Consider the following 18,858-nt stretch of genomic DNA (forward strand, 5'->3'; position numbering starts at 1 on the left):
TCTCTCTCTGTCTCTCTCTCTCTCTCTCTCTCTGTGTGTGTGTGTGTGTGTGTGTGTGTGTGTGTGTGTGTGTGTGTGTGTGTAATGGGAGCAGAATAGAGGAATATCACTGTAAAAACAATTAGTATCTTGCTTTACATTAACTCTCATTAACCAAGGTCAGGCTCACCAGCAAGGCCAGCAGGAAGGCCAAATAAGGTCTTAAACTTTTATTTTTGAAAGCAGATCCTGGAGCCTCAAATGCCACCAATTTCCAGAGTCCTCATGGGGAGATTTTTTTTTTCTCTTATACTTAAGACAAAGTTACATTCCTCTTCCATGAGCCTGTATAACTGATCTCTAAAGGTATATTACAGACAGCAAAGCCACGGCCAGCAGAAATTATAAACACTACTTCACATTGCATTAGGGTCATTTTCTCCTTTATCATCTGTCAGCAGCATTATTAGGATCCACTCTGAGCAAGTAGCTTGTGGAATAAAAAAAAGAATACCCACGCCTGCATGAAAGGGACAATTTCCTCGTACAGACAAGACAGAATTGTTTTCTGAGAGCTAAATGTCTTTGAAATTAGGTATTTTAGATAAGAATATGCAATTGTCTTTCATGGCTGCTGGAAAGAGGTGCAGACTCTTAAAAAAAGCAACGAGGAACCACCACAGCCACAAGAGACAGTTTTAGAACCAAACCAAGTGACTCAGAAAAATAACTGTCTGCTTCAGGCAAGTGAACACGTGATCTCTCCTCGGGGCCTTTATCCATCCATTCAAGGGGCTGAGAGCAGACAATCAGCCTTTCCAAGGGAAAAGTGCAGGAGTGATCCCCTGGGACCACAGGGTCACTGAACTGCAGCCTTCACTTTCATCTTAACCACCTGCAATGATGGAGGATGTTACTAGCTCATGCCTTTGGGAAAGGCCTCATTCCTTTTAATTGTTTTGTTTTCAATAAAGTTAAGGCTTGGGAAGATAAAATATCCTGCAAGCAACTCAGGCCAATGCTCCCACACTCCCAAGAGGATCATAGGACCTGCCACTTCTGCTGAGGTCTATCCTGTATTCACAGAAGCAGGTTTCTGAATGTCCTGGACCCATAGCACATTGGCACCCAGATCTGATTTCTGGCCTGCCATGACATTCCCACCATTACTTGCTACCTACCTGATCTGTTTAATCAAAGCTGGGGCTCTTCCTTGTGATTAAAATGCCCTGGCATTTCCTTGGGGCCAAAGTTGGGCTCCCTTCCTATGTACTACTCTGTTAAAAATCTGTTCTTGCAGGAAAAAATAAACAGCAAATGACAGCATTTGTTGAGTGCTTACCAGGTATTGAGGACTGTTCTAAGTACTCCAAGCACATCATGGCATTTCAACCTCACTTTAAACAATAAGACCCATAAGTGTTTTCTCTATTTTTATAAGAGGACTGAGGCATAGTATGTTGAAGGAAGTCAGACAAAAGCCTTAAAGCTACTAAGGCAGTAGAATGGAAGTGCCAACCTCCTCTGAGTTATTTGTCACCTGGGTCCTACATAAGTTCACTGAGACAGGCTTTGATGATGGGGGATGGGGAGTGGGCAGAGGAGGGCAGCGTGTGAGTTGACAATGACAGAGATAAGGCATGCCATAATGTTCATCTGGGACCCTGTGTTTCTGAGTAGCCTGGAGGAAAATAAAAAAAATTGGACCAGAAAATAATGGATGATAAGGTCTATGGGAATGGGCTGAAAGAAAAACTATAGTTGTATTCTTGTTCTTAACAGTCTTGTCTTAGAAAAGTCTCCTAAATATACAAAAAAAGTGGTTGCCTCAGAAAAGTGAATTGATCATCTATGTACACAACTCGTTATTTTCAGGTTTGCTTTGGTCAAAATCAACTTTGTATCAGTGACACTGATGCCCCAGCTTTCATCTGTATGCTCTTTTACAAAGAGAAGCCTAGTTGCTTTCCTATGATGTGACCACCTCCCCGTCTTGCATGCTCTTGACATCTGTACTCATTCCTCTAACTTGTCTGTATTTGGGAGTGGTGAAGCACAAATGAACCTGCCTATGTATATTTTTATATGCACATGCTCATGCAGAGGAGTCAAACTTGAGCCGTGAAATCTTTTCTTCATGTAGTTTACAGACATATTCTAGACAAAAATGGAATAGCTATGGAATCTCATATAAATATGTCTCTAGTATTTGTGAAGGGATGTAGAGACCAATCATTTAGTAAAACCGCAGTGCAGTTTTACTACATCAAAACAGATGGTAATTACTAAGTGAATCAATGCATCTCCCAGAACTCATGCTTTAAACCATTTCCAAAGGATGTGTGTATGCAGTTTCCCCCCAGAGACCTCAGCGTGAGGGCCGAAAAGGAGAAGAAAGCTGTAACATAGGAAAGTAAACAACAGAGACACCACAAAGACTGTTCCTATTCCACCAGGGGAAGCAGGCCTGTGCTTTGTGAACAAATAACTCTATAGGAATGACTTGGCTTCCACATCCTCTAAAGGGGTTCCCCATATGGCACAAAGTAATACAGGAAGGCTAGGTTGATTGTTTTGCAAATCGTCACCCAGGGCTGCCAAACTGCTTAGCTGCACTGTGAGGGGACCACTAATGATAGCTGCACATCGGCTATATTTGGAGAGGAAATTCTCTCTGCAGGAGTCTTTAAAAATACAGATAGATGAATAAGGAGTCATGCTTTCCTTCCTTTTTGGGTGGTTAATAACATACACTTGGCTTTTAGTTTCCTGAAACCTTTTTAGTACATCATATAAATTAATTCTTACAGAAATGCGCCTTTTTACATCTCTATTCAAAATGTAAAAAAGGTGAGAAAGGCTTATTATGTGGGAATAAATAATTCCTAGTCAACAGTTCGACCAGAATGCCCTTCTTCAATAGGTACACTGTCTTCAAGGATAGGGTTAGGTATGGGCTTGTGATGTATCAAGATTATAAGTAATTATAGCAATGAATTCATTTAATCAATCAATTTCAGCAGTGGTGCACTTCGGTGGACAGGGCATACAACTCCTCACTGCTATCAATTGCCCCGATTACAGCTGGCTGTCAGCCAGAATTCCCTTGATCCATGTTAGTTAAATGCACATTAATCTGAATTTGGCAGTGTAATCAAGGACCTAACTGAACTGTGAAATTGAATTCTGCAGTAGAACATCATTTGACCATTTTATGCCAAGGCTGGAAAAAAAATAGAGGGTGGGAGAAAGAACAGAAGGAAAAAAATGATGCTGCAGCTTTCCTTTGTCACCAGGACCTTGTGCATTGACATCAGGGGGGCTGTGGCTGGATGGTGCGGGATGGCCGTGTGTGAGACGGCTGTGTTGTGCATCTGTCCTACAGAATGGTGACTGAGGAATGTTCCATGAAGGATGGAGATTATAGGGAAGGGAGACAGCTGCTTCCAGGGCTTAGTTGTGACGCTCCAATACACCTTTTTGGAACACAATGAAACAAAGAGATTGCTCATCACAAAAAAGGGAAAAGGCAAACGGGGTGTTGCTTGCTCTACATTAATCAGAGTGGGATAAAAGAGAATCACAGCCCTCTATTGTCTGAGCATGGAAAGTACATCTTAAATTTTCCTGACTTGACTGAAAGACAAATGTTAACAGGACCAGCCTTGGCTTTGGAAAGGGAAAATGAGCATCCGTAAGAGAGTCAGGAAGACTCTAGTGCCCTTTCCCTACAGAGACATTTTAGGGACTGGTAATTAGGAAAAGGCAACTCATTCATTCTGGTGGCCTTCCTGCTGTGCTCTGCAATTCCAGTTTCTTCCCCTTTACAGGCAGGAAACACTGCTGATGGGTGATTCCCGCTTGCTCACAGGCTTGCTGTACAGCCCTCCCTGTGGCTGATGGGCTTCCGCACCTCCATCCTTGAGTTTGCAGTCAGTCGCTGTCTTCTGAGTGTGTCTCACTGCAGGGCATTAAGGAACCCCCTGTCGAACCCTAATAAAGTAGTTACTGTTGCTGCTGCCAAAGGAAAAACTTTGGTTTTTATTGATACGATGAGTTTTCTTCCTGGTTCTTACTTTCATTTACAAACTGGAGGTGTCGGTTTCATAGTGGACATTTCACATTTACTCTGGCTGAATGACAGAGGCATACAGCACATGCTGCAATGTGGTGATATATCGTGTACCCCAATAAAGCTTGCCCGGGGATCAGAAGACACCATGTGTCACTGAATTGGACATAAAGGTCAGGCAGTGGTGGCACACACCTTTAATCCTATCACTCTGGAGCTAGAGATCCATTTGGATCTCCGTGAGTTCAAGGCCACACTGGGCTATATGAGAGAAACAGAACCAGGCAGTGGTGACACACGCCTTTAAACCCAGGAAGTAATATGGCAGGGCACAGAAAGGTATATAAGGCATGAGGAAACAGAAACCCAGCTCTCTTGAGGCTGAGGATTTCATAGAGCTAGGTTAGTGGATGGCTGTTCTGCTTCTCTGACTTTTCAGCTTTCACCTCAATATCTGGCCCTGTTATTATTATTATTATTATTATTATTATTATTATTATTATTATTATTATTATAAGACCTTTTAAGAACCATGTTATACTGCAAGCTGATGTCCAGCTTGACAAAGAGGCAAGTGCTGCCAGTGAGTAGTGGTAATGAGCAGCCCTTGTGACACTAGTAGCATTGAAGCATTTCCTTAAGTTGCGGAGGTAGGGGATTTGGGAAGTAGGTTAAATACTGGATGTTTAGACATACTAGCTGCACTTCAAAACCATATGCAGTAACAAACTGTTCAGTACTTTGAACAAGTGGCCAGGGAATCTCCCCAAACCACTGAGTTGGAATCTCACTTGTAATACATCTCATAACAAGGATCCTGAAGAGACAGGTCTTTCCTGATTTGCTAAACAAATGGTAGATGCACATTGAGGATGTTCAGATAAGTTGTTACTGACCTCTGCAAACAGGCAGAGAGTAGTTTTAAATGACTACATCTGTGATGAGCAGACTCTAGCACAATGATATTTCTGGCTTTTCTTCTACCTCCAAATTGGCATATGTAATTAGCCGTGGTAATTGCTTCTCTTAACTTAAAGGAAGTTTCCTTCATTCAACAGCAGTTTCTCTGCCTTACCATCCCCCAGTGCCCTAGACAATGTTCACGGACTCTGAGCCCATGGGGATTGGCTCTTTGCTTCAGAATATTGTTCCCCATGTGTCAGGGTGCTGAGAAAACTAGGGATGGACAATACTAGGTTAAACTCATTTTACCTTTTAATTTAGTAATGAAGAAAACTACTCATAATGACCAAAATACGACTTGACTTTAAACTACAAGAACAGTCCTGGGAAGATGTGTATATTCATATGTAAGAGATATTTACAGTCATACCTGCAGAGCAGATGTTAAACATGACATGACATCATCCTCTTTCATGCTTTATGTACCTTAGTGAGCACCCTACAGTAGACAAAGGTAAAGGCAGTGGCACCCATTGCTATGTGAAGTGATTTAGTAATCCTCTTTTTTTCCATTTCTTTCCCCACTCAGTTTCTTGGTACAGTCCCTGGAGCTCCAGTAGCTTTGCCATTGCATAAAGTGTCAGACTGCTAATGGGTTCCCAGAAGGGGGTACAAGGGAAAAATTAAAAGTGAAAAAGTAGGGTCTGAGTGTGGTCGTGCCACAAATAACAGTGAGCCACTGAACCAGTGGTTCCCCAAGGCCTGACACATAGGTCACAGTGATTTTCCTCCCTGAGAAAGCCAAATGTCAGCCAAGCAGTGAAAACAGTAGTCCCAGATAAGCTTGCACCCTTCTCTATGTACCTATTGTTCTAGAGAAACTGTGACCATCTTAATATGCCCTCTGTTTGGGACACCAAGAACAATGGCATTGGCCTCTCTTGCTGCCCTGTGTATAGGAGATGGTGTGGTAAACTGGTCAAGATGTATAGACAGCTCTCACTTAGCCTCTGGTTTCTGTGCAGCATCTGAGAATTTAACTTTCATTCTAGAGTGTCGTGAGATATTTGATTACATTGTGTAAAGATACATTACTTGGGTTGGTTTAATAAAAAGCTGAATGGCCAATAGCTAGGCAGGATTTTCAAGGCACAGAGGATGCTGGGAAGAAGAAGGGAGGAGACAGCAGGAGAGGCAGATAAAGCAAGTCATGTAGGAGGTAAAGTAAGAAGCCATGAGCCATGTGGCAGCATGTAAATTAATAGAAATGGATTAATTTAAGTTATAAGAGCTAGTTAGAAACAAACCTAAGCTATCAGCCAAGCTTTCATAATTACTAACAAGTCTCTGTTCATTATTTGGAAGCTGGCTGGCAGGACAGGGAAAGATAAACCAAAAAAAAAAAAAAAAAGAAGAAAGAAAGAAAAGAAAAAAGAGAGTTAAGGAAACATTGTGTGGTAGGATCAGAGTTCTCATGGTGCTTGCTAAGACTTTATATGGTATTGAAGTGTTTACCCAACTATACTGACCCATATCTCTAAATGACGACAGTCATATGTATGGGGAAGGCCATAAAGAGGAACTATGTAGGATGATATAATTTGTTCCTCTGGTTTAAAAACATACAAAAGAGAATATTTATGACTGACTTTGCCAGAGATGGTAACATGTTTTCTAACTAGAAATAGTCCCAGGAATAAGGATTAATGCCATTTGCCATGTGGTAACTCTTTGATGTTTATTAATCTTATTTAATTCTCATCATAAACTCAGAGAACTAAAACACTGCACAGATGAGGAAATAGAGGCACAGACAAGCTCATATTGTGTGTTAGGACTCAAATTCAGAAAATACTAGGCCTTGAATGCTTCTGAATTTGGTGACAAAATCTGGCTATTTTTAAGAAATTCCAAAAAGGCAATCACCCAAGGTAGAATAAATTCGTAAAAGAGTCTTACAGATCTACTCACTTAAGTCTTTCGTTGCAACTTGTGGTTTTAGTATTTACCCATAATTCATATTTCTAGGCGAATAGAAGGCACATTTGGAGCATACTATGAACTGAAGGCACAAAGAGCTTTCCTTGTGTACACAAATCTTGCCAGCAAAGTGAGGTCATCCAGCAGTGTATGTCTTGACTGGAAAGCCTCATATCCACTTTTTTGCTTGTCAGAATTCCTCTAGGAAAGTAAGAATGTTCTGGAAGCATGTACTATAGATTCAGAGGGATGTAGTTTTGAACCCTGGCTCAGCCACTGCATTCATATTGTTGGAGAAGCCCATAAAGACAGCTTTCTGGAATCTCAGCTTCCTCAACTGCCAAACAAAGAAGCCTGAATTCTTCTGGTCTTATAAGGACTGCATTGGACAATGCCTGCAGAAGGCTTCTCACTGTGCATAGAACACAGTGACCCTCAGATTATAGCCACTTTCTGTATGTCAATATAGAGACTGACATGCCAGCTACATGGATAAGTAGGCTCTTTTGACATGACCTTGTTTAACCCTCAGCTGACATGATGAGGCAGGAACTGTCTATCTCTATTTTATAGTTAAATAGGAGTTACAGTTAAGCAGTCACCCAGTTAGTAAATGGCAGTGTTATGAATCAAATTTGAACAGTTTATCTCCCCATACTCAGTCCCTAATTGCTTGAAAGTGCTTGATCAAGGGCAGCTGTAGAAGTCACCTCTGGAACTCATTTTATATAGTCTTATCTACAGTGAAGGGTGATATGTTTTGTTATTGCAGATATTTTATTATTATGAGTAAAGAATGGGAATCCTCACCATCTAAAAAAGAAGAGTCCAGGAATGCTGTTATATATTCAGTAATGCCAGAACAACCCCTCGCAACAACAAAATAACCAGGTACAAAACATCAGTAGTGTCAGTGTTAAGAAACCCCCACCTCTGAATGAAAGAGGATGAGGCAACCCAGATATTTAAATAATTTCTGATGCAACATCATTACGTTAGTGCTAGAAAGAGTTCACAAAGGCTGACCACAGGCTTGGTACTCTCAGAAGCTGTCTGTGTATTAAGGGGGATGCATCCCAGGGATTAAAACTAAAGAGCCTGACCCCAGTTGGTACACGAACTGAATGAGCTTGATGTTAATGTGGCTCCCAAACCTTATTCCTTAACTTTCAGGGAGGGCAAGAAAGCTTGTTGTGAGGCTTAATGAAGAAGCACGAGTATCTGGTACACAGCAAATGCTTGGTACAACACTGAATTGTCACTGCATCAGGAACTTATCAGTGGCTTTACCCCAGGGTGTTCTGGTGGCAACAAGACACATGAGCCAGCATCTATCTGCCTGGTCCCGGGAGAGCACTGAATGAGCAACGTTAAACCCAAGATGATGGTGTTGTCCGCCAGGTTGCTGTATGGTAGAGGTGTCTTCTGGGGAGAGAGAGAAGCATTCTTTTTCTCTCCTTGCTGGTTTCTGTTATTCTGTGATCAGAGTGGTGCTACACTTTGTCTTTTTTTTCCCCACCTCGAGGTTTCATCTGCTTAGCTTCAGTAAACAAGATTTAAAAGTAGAGAATAAATGTTAGTATCAATGGATTTTATGACAATTCCTATTCTTGTCATGCTAACAAGAAAAGTGAGGTGGGGATTTTTGTGGTTGTTGTTGTTGTTACTCTACACTATTCTTCACTGGGAATTAGAATTAAAATAAAAATGTTAAAGAACAAGATATCAAACTGGTGTCACAATACACATACATAACCCTCCTTATTTTTGCTGCATGGGATTTGTGCTTTTTCTTACTATGTGAACATCACCCACCCTCCTCTAGAAACTGTCGTGAGACAAAGCCAAATTATCTGAGTCGTGATAACTATTTCTTGCCTCAGCTGGAAATCCAAATGCAATTGGTTGATTTTGCAGAGTGCAGCTCTAAAGACAGAGGCATCGAACTGTTTTTAGAGAGATGTTATATTTTTAATCAAGTAAGTGTTTTAATTACCAACATGCTTCCCGCCTCCTGCCCTCCCACAAAACCTGCTCATCAATTCTCATGGGTTTTGGGGGGGATACAGGAGCAGCAGCAGCTTACTCCTTTGGAACCCTTGATTAGCAATGCTGAAAACCTCATGGCAGACAGGCTCATGTGTGAATATGTTCATAATTTTCCTGAGCCACAGTTGCTGATGCACTGTGTTTGGCCTTTAGAAAAGCTGGACTTGAGGGCAGGAGGTCTGTTTTGATTTATATTTGGAAGTCTGCAGGAATGAAGCAAATACCCATTATTGGCTCTGCCTCTTTCCTCTTAGTATTAAGTTCTGGAGAGCCCTGAAATTTATCATGGATTTTATCTGAATATTTAGCTGGACCCCCGAAATAACACAGGCCTGCACAATGGGAAAGAGCTAGAGTGGAGAAATGCCAGGCTTGAGTCTAGACCTCGTATGTAGACAGCTAATTGAAATTATATATGTGTCATATGATTCTCTAAACAACAGGGCTCTCTTCTGGGAAATGAGTGGGCAAAGCTTGCTACTGGTCATGCTAAATCCCAAAGGCCAGTAGGGATGAGTGAAGTGGACTAGACAGGACCTGAACCAAACTGCAGAGTCTGTGTCCCTTCTACTGGGGACAGGCTTTATATCTCCAGCCAATTTATTTTGAATCCTCAGTGAAAAGGTGGGTCTGGGGATACCAAGCCAACATGTCAATTTTCAAAAGAGGCTTGCAGTCTCATAATTCAAGACTTATAAGTAAAAAAGGATTAGCTATGTCAATGGGTCAAAAATGGCCCCAGAGCTGGAAGGTGCTGTGTTTCAACAGTGTTTTCTCAAGGATGATGACCCAAACCAGCTCTTCCATGTTTGTTTAAATGTACCACAAACACACAAATTGGCTTGGTAGTGTTGGGGACTGAATCCAGGGTCCTGCCTGGAATTCATGCACTCTACTACTCAGCCACATCCTAGCCCTTTATTTTGAGATGGTCACTAGGCCTTGAGACTTGTTCTGTTGCCTGGGCTGGTCTTGATCTTGTGATCTTTCTGCTACAGCTTGCTGAGTACTGAGATTATAGGAGTGTGCTCCATGTCCAGCACATTCTTTAACTGAATTCTAAGCATGTGACTTGACTCAGAAATGCAACATATTGACTTCCTTATTTGGTTCTAGAACTGTGAAGGGGCTCTCTCTTCATTGTACTCTTAGAAATTGGTCTGTGCTAGAGTTGTGCTCATTATGTCCAGTATCAGGATACATGTATAGGTGCTATGTGGGTTTGGCTGTTGGCTATTGGCTTTAAAGACCTAGTTCCAGCAACTGCTGTGGGAAGAATGAAGTAAAAGTGTTTGTTATACCCTAACGATGGTCATTCAAATACATTTAACATGGTGAAACTAAAAACATTATGCTCATTTAAATTTTAACTGGAGGTATCTATTTCATGCCTTATTTTCTCAGGATGCACTTCTAATTTCTTATCTTGGGAACTAAAATAACAGGTCCTTTACTTCTTCTAAGGTGTAGCTTGTGGTATAATTGAGCATTCGTTGGGTATATGCCTGAGTGGTATAGCTGGGTCTTGAGGGAGATTGATTCCAATGTTCTAAAAAATCGCCATATTGATTTCCAAAGTGGTTGTACAAGTTTGCATTCCCACCAACAGTGTAGGAGTGTTCCCCTTGCTCCATATCCTCTCCAGCATAAGCTGTCTTCAGTGTTTTTTATCTTAGGCATTCTGACAGGTGTAAGATGGTAGGTATCTCAGAGTCATTTTGATTTGCATTTCCCTGATGATTAAGGATGTTGAGCAATTCTTTAAATGTCTTTCAGCCATTTGAGCTTCTTTTGTTGATAATTCTCTGTTTAGTTCTATAGCCCATTTTTTTAATTGGACTGTTGGTTATTTTGATGTCTAATTTCTTGAGTTCTTTTTATATTCTGGATATCATCCCTCTGTCAGATGTGGGGTTGGTGAAGATCTTTTCCCATTCTGTAGGCTGTTGTTTTGTCTTGTTGACCATGTCCTTTGCCCTACAAAAGCTTCCCAGTTTTAAGAGGTCCATTTATTAATTGTTTCTCTCAGTGTCTGTGCTACTGGTGTTATATTTAGGAAGTGATCTCTGGTGCCAATGCGTTCAAGAGTACTTCCTACTTTCTCTTCTATCAGGTTCAGAGTAACTGTCAGTTATGTTCATAGCAGCATTATTTGTAATAGCCAGAACCTGGAAACAACCTAGATGCCCTTCAACTGAAGAATGGATAAATAAAATGTGGTACATATACACAATGGAGTACTACTCAGCAGAGAAAAAAACTGACATCATGAGGTTTGCAGGCAAATGGATGGAACTAGAAAAAATCATCCTGAGTGAGGTAACCCAGACTCAGAAAGACAAACATGGTATGTACTCACTCAGAAGTGGATACTAGATGTAAAGCAAAGGATAACCAGACTGCAACTTACAACTCCAGGGAGGCTACCTAGTAAAGAGGACCCTAAGAAAGACACAGGGATCACCCAATGACAGAGAAATGGATGAGATCTACATGAGCAAACTGGACTTGGGGGGGGGTAATGGACAGCAAGGGTTGGGGGAAAGAGAGCTTAGGGGAGCAGGAGGTTCTAGCTGGATCAGGAACAGAGTGGGAGAACAAGGAAAGAGATACTATGATAAATGAAGACCCCATGGGAATAGGAAGAAGCAGAGTGCTAGAGAGGTCCCCAGAAATTTACAAAGATAACTCCAATATCGACTACTGGCAATGGTCGAGAGAAAGCCTGAGCTGACCTACTCTGGTGATCCGATGGCCGAGTATCCTAACTGTCATGATAGAACTCTCATCCAGTGACTGATGGAAGCAGATGCAGAGAGATCCACGGCCAAGCCCCAGTTGGAGCTCCAGGAGTCCAATCAGCAAGAGAGAGGAGGTATTATATGAGCAAGAGATATCAAGATCATGGTTGGAGGAAGCATAGGGACAAATAACCAAATTAATGGAAACACATGAACTATGAACCAATAGCTGAAGAGCCCCCATGGAACTGGATCAGGCCCTCTGGATAAGTGAGACAGTCGATTAGCTTGAACTATCTAGGAGGCCCCTAGGCAGTGGAACCGGGACCTGTCCTTAGTGCATGATCTAGCTTCTTGGAACCTAGGGCCCATGCTGAGACATTTTTCTCAGCTTTGGTGTAGGGAGGAGGGGACTGGACCTGCCTCAGCTGAATTTACCAGGCTGGACTGACTCCCCAGGGGATACCTTGCTTTGGAAGAGGTGGGAATGGGGGAGGGTGAATTGGGGGGGGAAGGCTGGGGGTGGAGGAGGAAGGACAGGGGAATCTGTGGCTGATATGGAAAATTAAATTAATTATAAAATAAAATAAAATAAAATAAAAAGGTGTAGCTTAAGTCATTTCCTGTTTGCCCAAATAACTTCTCTTTAACATCTTAGATAAGAAACAAAGGAAAAATTTGACGACAGTTGATAAAGCAGATGCCTGCAGGCAGGCTGGCCCTGAAGGGTTACTTGTGTTAATAGACAATCTGCTGAGGAGAAAGCATTGGTACAAATGTAGGTGATGTTCCTGGTAGTTCTCGTGGCCCCACTCAGACTGACTTGAGACTCAAGGGGATCCAGAATGCACCTTCAAATCCTTCTTTTCTGCTTCAGTTGTATAGGTAGGGTACCAAGTCATTTGTATGTTACCATGGACAAGCCAACAAATCTCTGGGCTATTGCTAAGTGGCTTACATGCTCATGGAATGGTGTACTTTTAACCACGGATCAGTACTTCTCCCACAGTCTTCTTCCAAGTGTGGGATATGGTGGACCTGTTGATTTTCAAAGCAAATTTATACCAGCCTTATTTAAAAGAGTATACTTTGGGGCATAGGATGGCTCACTGATGGAGTGTGTGCCTAGCACACCTACAATTCTATGACAGACTCCTAGCACTATGAAAAAAAAACATATACATAGTAGTCCAGGAATTAGATGCTATATATTACTGAAAATGTTGATATAAAAAGTATTATTAAGAATTCAAAAAAAATGAGTAAAAGAGCACACTCATAAAAAAAACTGTCCCTTGAATTGAATATTTTTTTCTTTTTTATATATATATATATCCACATGAACTTTAAAGAATTGGGTCTATTATTTTATTCCCTGTAAGGACCTACAATTGTTTACCCCTCAACATAGAACTTAGTAAATGTGATCAGATTGCATATTGTTAGTAAATCAGAAAGTTGTTCAATTAATACAAATTTCCTATGTTTTAATCAGAAATCCTGTAGTAGATATCAAAAGATAAATTTTGACTATAATGACATATGGGCCTTGTTGCAAAGCCTTTGATTATGGGACTCATGGGAAAATAAGGTAGGATTTGGAAACTGATTCTCACTGCAAAAGCAGTAAACTCTCCAGACTGGCCAATTAGAACTTCCTCAGCATGATCAGTCACTTGTGGAGAAGAGGTAGTGGACCTTACCTTTGGAATGCACATTGTGGGCTCGGACAAGCGAGGGTAGGTGTAGGAGTTGTATGAGTGTCCTTGAGGATGGGTTTTAAATGCACTTGCTCCAAATGGCATCATGGGTTCCTGAAGCCCTGAGCCTGACTTGGATCTCTGTCGCATGGCTGGCTGAGGGCTTGTCTGATGCAGGTATGATGACTTTGGCCTCCTGTCATAGTCATCAAGGCTGGGTCCCCAATCACTTTCACTGTATGCCAGACTCTCCTTGGAGCACCTGCTGGTCCCTGCAGTTCTAGAAGGCGTGAGTTGGAATGAGTAATCCAGAGGGGAGCTACTAGAGGCTCGCTGGTAACCCCACTTAAGGTCACCATATTCACTCGGTTTGCTCAGTGAGTCCAAGTGTGTGTGATAGTCGACAGGAAACCTGGCCAGGTCAGTTTTCAAAGGCTTCATCTCAGGATAGTAAGCGTCTCCATGTTTCATCTTCATGACATGCCCATTTTGCTTGGCCGCATGGCTGCCTTTATAGTACAGATCCAGGTCGTCTCCATAGAGACTCCGTTCTCTGTACTTTTCAGTTGTATAGTCAGCAGTAGTATCGGATTCACTGGAATATTGTGAGAAGGTGATGAAGCCATTTTCTTCTGAATGGCCTTGAACACGGCTAGTGGCTCCTTGATCTGGGGTGGGTGGGCTTTCTTTCCTTAGGGAATTGGAGCGAGTCACAGAGATGTTGTCGAAATCCTCTAGTAGGCCATTAATAGAGGTTTCCTTGCAGGATTTATTTCCTCTGACGATTGTCTAGGAATAATAGGAGGAATATTGTTAAGAAAATATCTCTGGCCTTATAATTGCTAGAGGATAGTTGCCTCTATTTCATCCAGTTTAAACCACAGAAGAAAACATGAGAGGAACATTTTAGTTAAAAAAAAAAAAAAGTAAAGAAACAATTGTTGCCTGACTTCACTGGAAAAATACCCAAATATTTAACAGTAATCTGGGCTTGCTAATTTGTGCTTAGTTGTTGCATTAGACTAGAGAGAAGTATTTTCATATTGTTTTGCAGATTAAAAAAAACAAACATTAGCCGGGCAGTAGTGGCGCATGCCTTTAATCCCAGCACTTGGGAGGCAGAGGCAGGCGGATCTCTGTGAGTTCGAGGCCAGCCTGGTCTACCAAGTGAGTTCCAGGAAAGGCACAAAGCTATACAGAGAAACCCTGCCTCGAAAAACCAAAAAAAAAAAAAAATTCACCTTCTTTTAGAATTACTTTTAATTTAAGCTTTGATAATTTCACACATACACACATGCGCGCACGCACCACACACACACACACACACACACACACACACACACACACACACACGTATTGCAATATACTCACTCTGTTTCCCTCTCTTGTCCTCTCCTACTCCTACAGACTTTCCTTCCTCACAACTAGCCCTTCACCTATTCATGTCTTATTTTTGTGCGTGTTGCCATAGTGCTATGTATTCATTGCTGGATTGGCCATGTCATATCCAGAAGATAGCATTTCACAGAACTCCCCCTTATCCTCCATCCTTTACAATCTCTCCTCTCCCTTTTCTGTGATGTTCTCTGGGTCTTAAAGTGGGTGATGTAGATAGCCTGTTTGGGGCTGAGCAATCAACAGTCAATTATTCTCAGCATTTTGATCAGTATGAATCTCTGTAGTAACCATTGCCCACTGCAAAAAGAAGCCACATTGGCTATGGCTGATAGAAGACAGTTTGGAGATATATGTCATATTAGTAGTAATTTCAACCCAAGGGCACCTTCTAACAGTGAACTTATGAATATAAATTTTAACAGTCTATAACATTTGTTTTTTTTTAAAACAGATTTGTTATTTTAAAATCCCCAATCAAATGATTTATAAAACCAATAAGCATCGCCACTTAAATATGAACACAGGTAGAAAATTGTAACTGATGCTATAAGACTTCATGGAAGATTCTAGAAGATTTTTTTTTTTTGAAACATGGGGATTAATTACATGGTTTAGTTTGCAATCCAATGGGATATTATTAACTATTGAACTACAATCCTTGCAGTGGCCACACCTGGGTGCTACCATCTTTGAATTGGGGATTTTGCTTGGTAATGATGTGACTGTGCCTGGCTCTTAGTGACAAACTGTTCCCTTTAATAAACCTAAATAACACCGGAATACTAGGAACAGAAAGAAACAGCAAGTCACTTACAGAACCAGTCAGCTGTGTCTTGGCTTGTCATTACATGGTTTGCAGTGAAGTGTATGTGGGGGTGGACAAAAGAACAAAGAACAAAGAGTGGCTATCAAGATTTTAAGAGAAAAATACTTTTGAGCAAGTAGCAAGGAGTTCAAAATCGTCATGGTTAGTACAACAGGAAAGCTCTAGGTGTAGGGAGAAGACCAAATTGTCCCAGAGCTTGGGAGCCACAGATATGTGCCTCAAACTTCATGCTGAAACACAGGGATTTTTTTTTTCCTGTCAGTCTTAGATTAAATTCTTTTTACTTATTTCCTTTCAAATAAACTTATTCTAGAATAGTTTTAACGGTGACATTTCTGAGATTGGGCAGAACATTCCCAAATACCCCCTCACCTAGTGTTTCATGTATTAACATCTTGCATTACTATTAATGAAATGCCACCTTTATTCTACTAAGCTTCCTCCTAGGGCTCTGGTCCCACCCATGAGAAATAAATATTTATTGATTATGTCTCCTGAGTCTCTTTGACAGTTTCTGGGACTTTCCTTGTTGCTGATGACCTTGGCAGTTTTGAGGAACAATGAACAGATGTTTTCAGAATGTCCCTCAGTTGGATTTGTCTGATATTTTCCTTATGGTTAAACTTGTGTAATAAGTTTTGGGGAGGAAGTCTGTAAAGTACCAATTTCATCACATGTATCTGGGGCACACTGTCAACATGGCTTCTTACGTACTGATAATGTCACCTTGGTCACTTAGGCGAAGTTGTATTTGCCAGGTGCCTAAGCTCTACCTCACAATTCCTTCCCTCCCTCCACTAGCGAGACACAAAATGCAGCCCACCACGGGGGAGGGGGGGCAGGAGGGGTTAAGCTCCACCTCTTTGCACAGGGCCTATCTGTATAAAGCATTGGAGTTGTGTAGGACACTTATGCATTGCCCTTATTTATTTTTCTGTTCAGTCAGTCACTTGTTTATAGCAGAATGATGGACTCACAGGTGTTTACTAAGTCCTTTGCATTGTGATCTAATTCTGTGCCATTTGCATTGTCGTCCAAACAGTTGGGGCTTTTGCCACAAGAGGTTCTTTCATGTTGGTGACAGTCTCTCTTCCTGTTATTGTAAAGCACAGCACTGTTCTCCATCACCATAAAGTGTTATGTTTTTATCCTGCTTTTTCTCTTCCTCTGTGGGTTTAATAGTCATTTCTCCAAGAAGCCACCCTTCAATTTTCTGACAATGGTATAAGGCATGAAAATTGGGATTATGAGTGTTCTTCATCACTACTGAGGTATTATTTCTTCCAGGCCCTCCCAGTGAGCAGAACTAGAGAATTTACATTTGTATACTAACACAGGCATACCTAAATATCTATCCATTTCTATGTGTTTTAAGGCATATTTATATTTCTGAAGCTAATCTGGTACCATGTTGTTCTTTCCAACTTCCTCTCCTACTTGTCTGTAATCTCCTGCTTTCCTACATTCCAACTGATGTATTTTTCCTGTACCCCCCTAGTATAATGGATTTCTGTGGGATAATAGAGGTTGTTGCTGCTGCATACAGTTAACCTGTGGCCTTAGGACTGCCAAGTCTGCTATTTCTATGTACTTGCCACCGTATCTAGAGAAATGCTTACTTTCCATACAAATTTAGGGAGTAATGCAATGAATGGAATTCCATCTGCTTGCTGATGTAAAAGGAGTAATATTAACAGTGCTATGAGAGAAGTGTTATTTGAAGAAAAGGATAAGGAAAGCCTCTTGTGGAACTTTGTTCTCCATGTATGGATACATGGACACTACCTTCTTGAAGCCCAAGCAACTGTGGTTACCCACATGAGAATCTCAGATTGGGCCCACTTATGGAAGGCTTAGAGTGCTATACACAAGGCAGCACAGGAGCCTGAACCCCATCACTGAGGATAGGCAATTAGCAGTCACTGGGGTGTGGAAAGTCTTCTTTGGTTGCCTACATTTGACCCCACACTTGTGTATAGCCCCACACCTACACTATAAGTAACCCAGTTAGATTCACTGGTTCACCAAGCTAGACATGGGTAGAATGATTTCCTTGGTTTATAGTTGGTACCATATATGAACAGATGTTTATTTACATCTCCCTATGCAAAGTTATACAACACTTAAAAAAATGTGTAATTTTTTTGCTTTTTACTTTAAAACTTGGACTTGCACTTATAAACTGTATAATACCAGGAAAATTGCTTAAACTTTTATGGGCATGACTTCTTAATCTATGAAATAGTAAGAATCAATACTTTTTTTTTAGGATTAAGATCGCAATTATTTATATTTAATAATATATGAATTATATAATAAAAATTGGTTGACATGATTCCTGTAATAGAAAGCACTAGTTAAGTACTAGTAAATTCTTCTTATTTAACTATCTCCTCAGCAAAAATTTAAGCTAAGCTGAATATTTGGGAAAGAAGGAAGCTACAAACAATAGAATTTGGCTGCAGCTGCATATATGGGACAAAATAGGATATAAGCAGCAAATAAAACTATTAGTAACTTAAGATGCAAACTCCAAATTCCTTAAATTTAAGAGGAAGATGCACTTCACATTAACTATATTTGCTACATAAAACAAATACTCTTCATTAGAACAAAAAAAACATGATCAGCCCCTTCTTAAAAGTATAATATATGAATCAGAAAATTAACACACCTAGACTTTCAAGATTTAAATAGAAAGATGGACATGAAAAGAAAGGATACTAGAAATACAGTAAAAACTGACAGAGGCCTTTCCTCAGTGGGAGGATTCAGGCTCTGGTTTCTCAGACAGTAGTGTTTACATAAGTCAGCCCATGGAGCTGGGAAGGAAGATTCAGATTCAATAGTCTTGGAGAGAACCTGAGATGCTGAAATACTCAGAAGCTCACACAGATGTGGCATGGCTGCTGCCCTCTAGCTCACACTGTCCACGCAATACAATCACACATTTTCTAGATTCTAGATTCCCTGTATTCAGGGAACCTTTGAAATGAAAATGCTTTTCAGTATAGTAGGATCCAAGATTTTGTAAACACACACGCACGCATGCACGCACGCACGCACGCGCGCGCGCACACACACACACATACACTGTGTGTGTGTTGCAATTGGTTTGGGGAGCTGTGCTGTTTAACACTTTCTCCTTCATTATGAAGGTGACACACATTTTATGATTTAGCAAATGGTGATCTTAAAGATCTCACCACT

General features: G+C 40.9%; 1 protein-coding gene across 1 annotated transcript in view; it reads right to left on the bottom strand.

Annotated features, from left to right (window-relative positions):
• Pak5 (p21 (RAC1) activated kinase 5) overlaps nucleotides 1-18,858 on the bottom strand; it is a 305,931-nt gene that overhangs the window by 23,705 nt on the left and 263,368 nt on the right. The window contains exon 4 of the mRNA XM_006983961.4: nucleotides 13,428-14,213. Within this exon, the coding sequence (XP_006984023.1) occupies nucleotides 13,428-14,213 (786 nt within the window). The remainder of the gene's footprint in view (nucleotides 1-13,427; nucleotides 14,214-18,858) is intronic.

This window comes from Peromyscus maniculatus, chromosome 4 (genome assembly GCF_049852395.1).
Source record: "Peromyscus maniculatus bairdii isolate BWxNUB_F1_BW_parent chromosome 4, HU_Pman_BW_mat_3.1, whole genome shotgun sequence".
Lineage (NCBI taxonomy): Eukaryota > Metazoa > Chordata > Mammalia > Rodentia > Cricetidae > Peromyscus > Peromyscus maniculatus.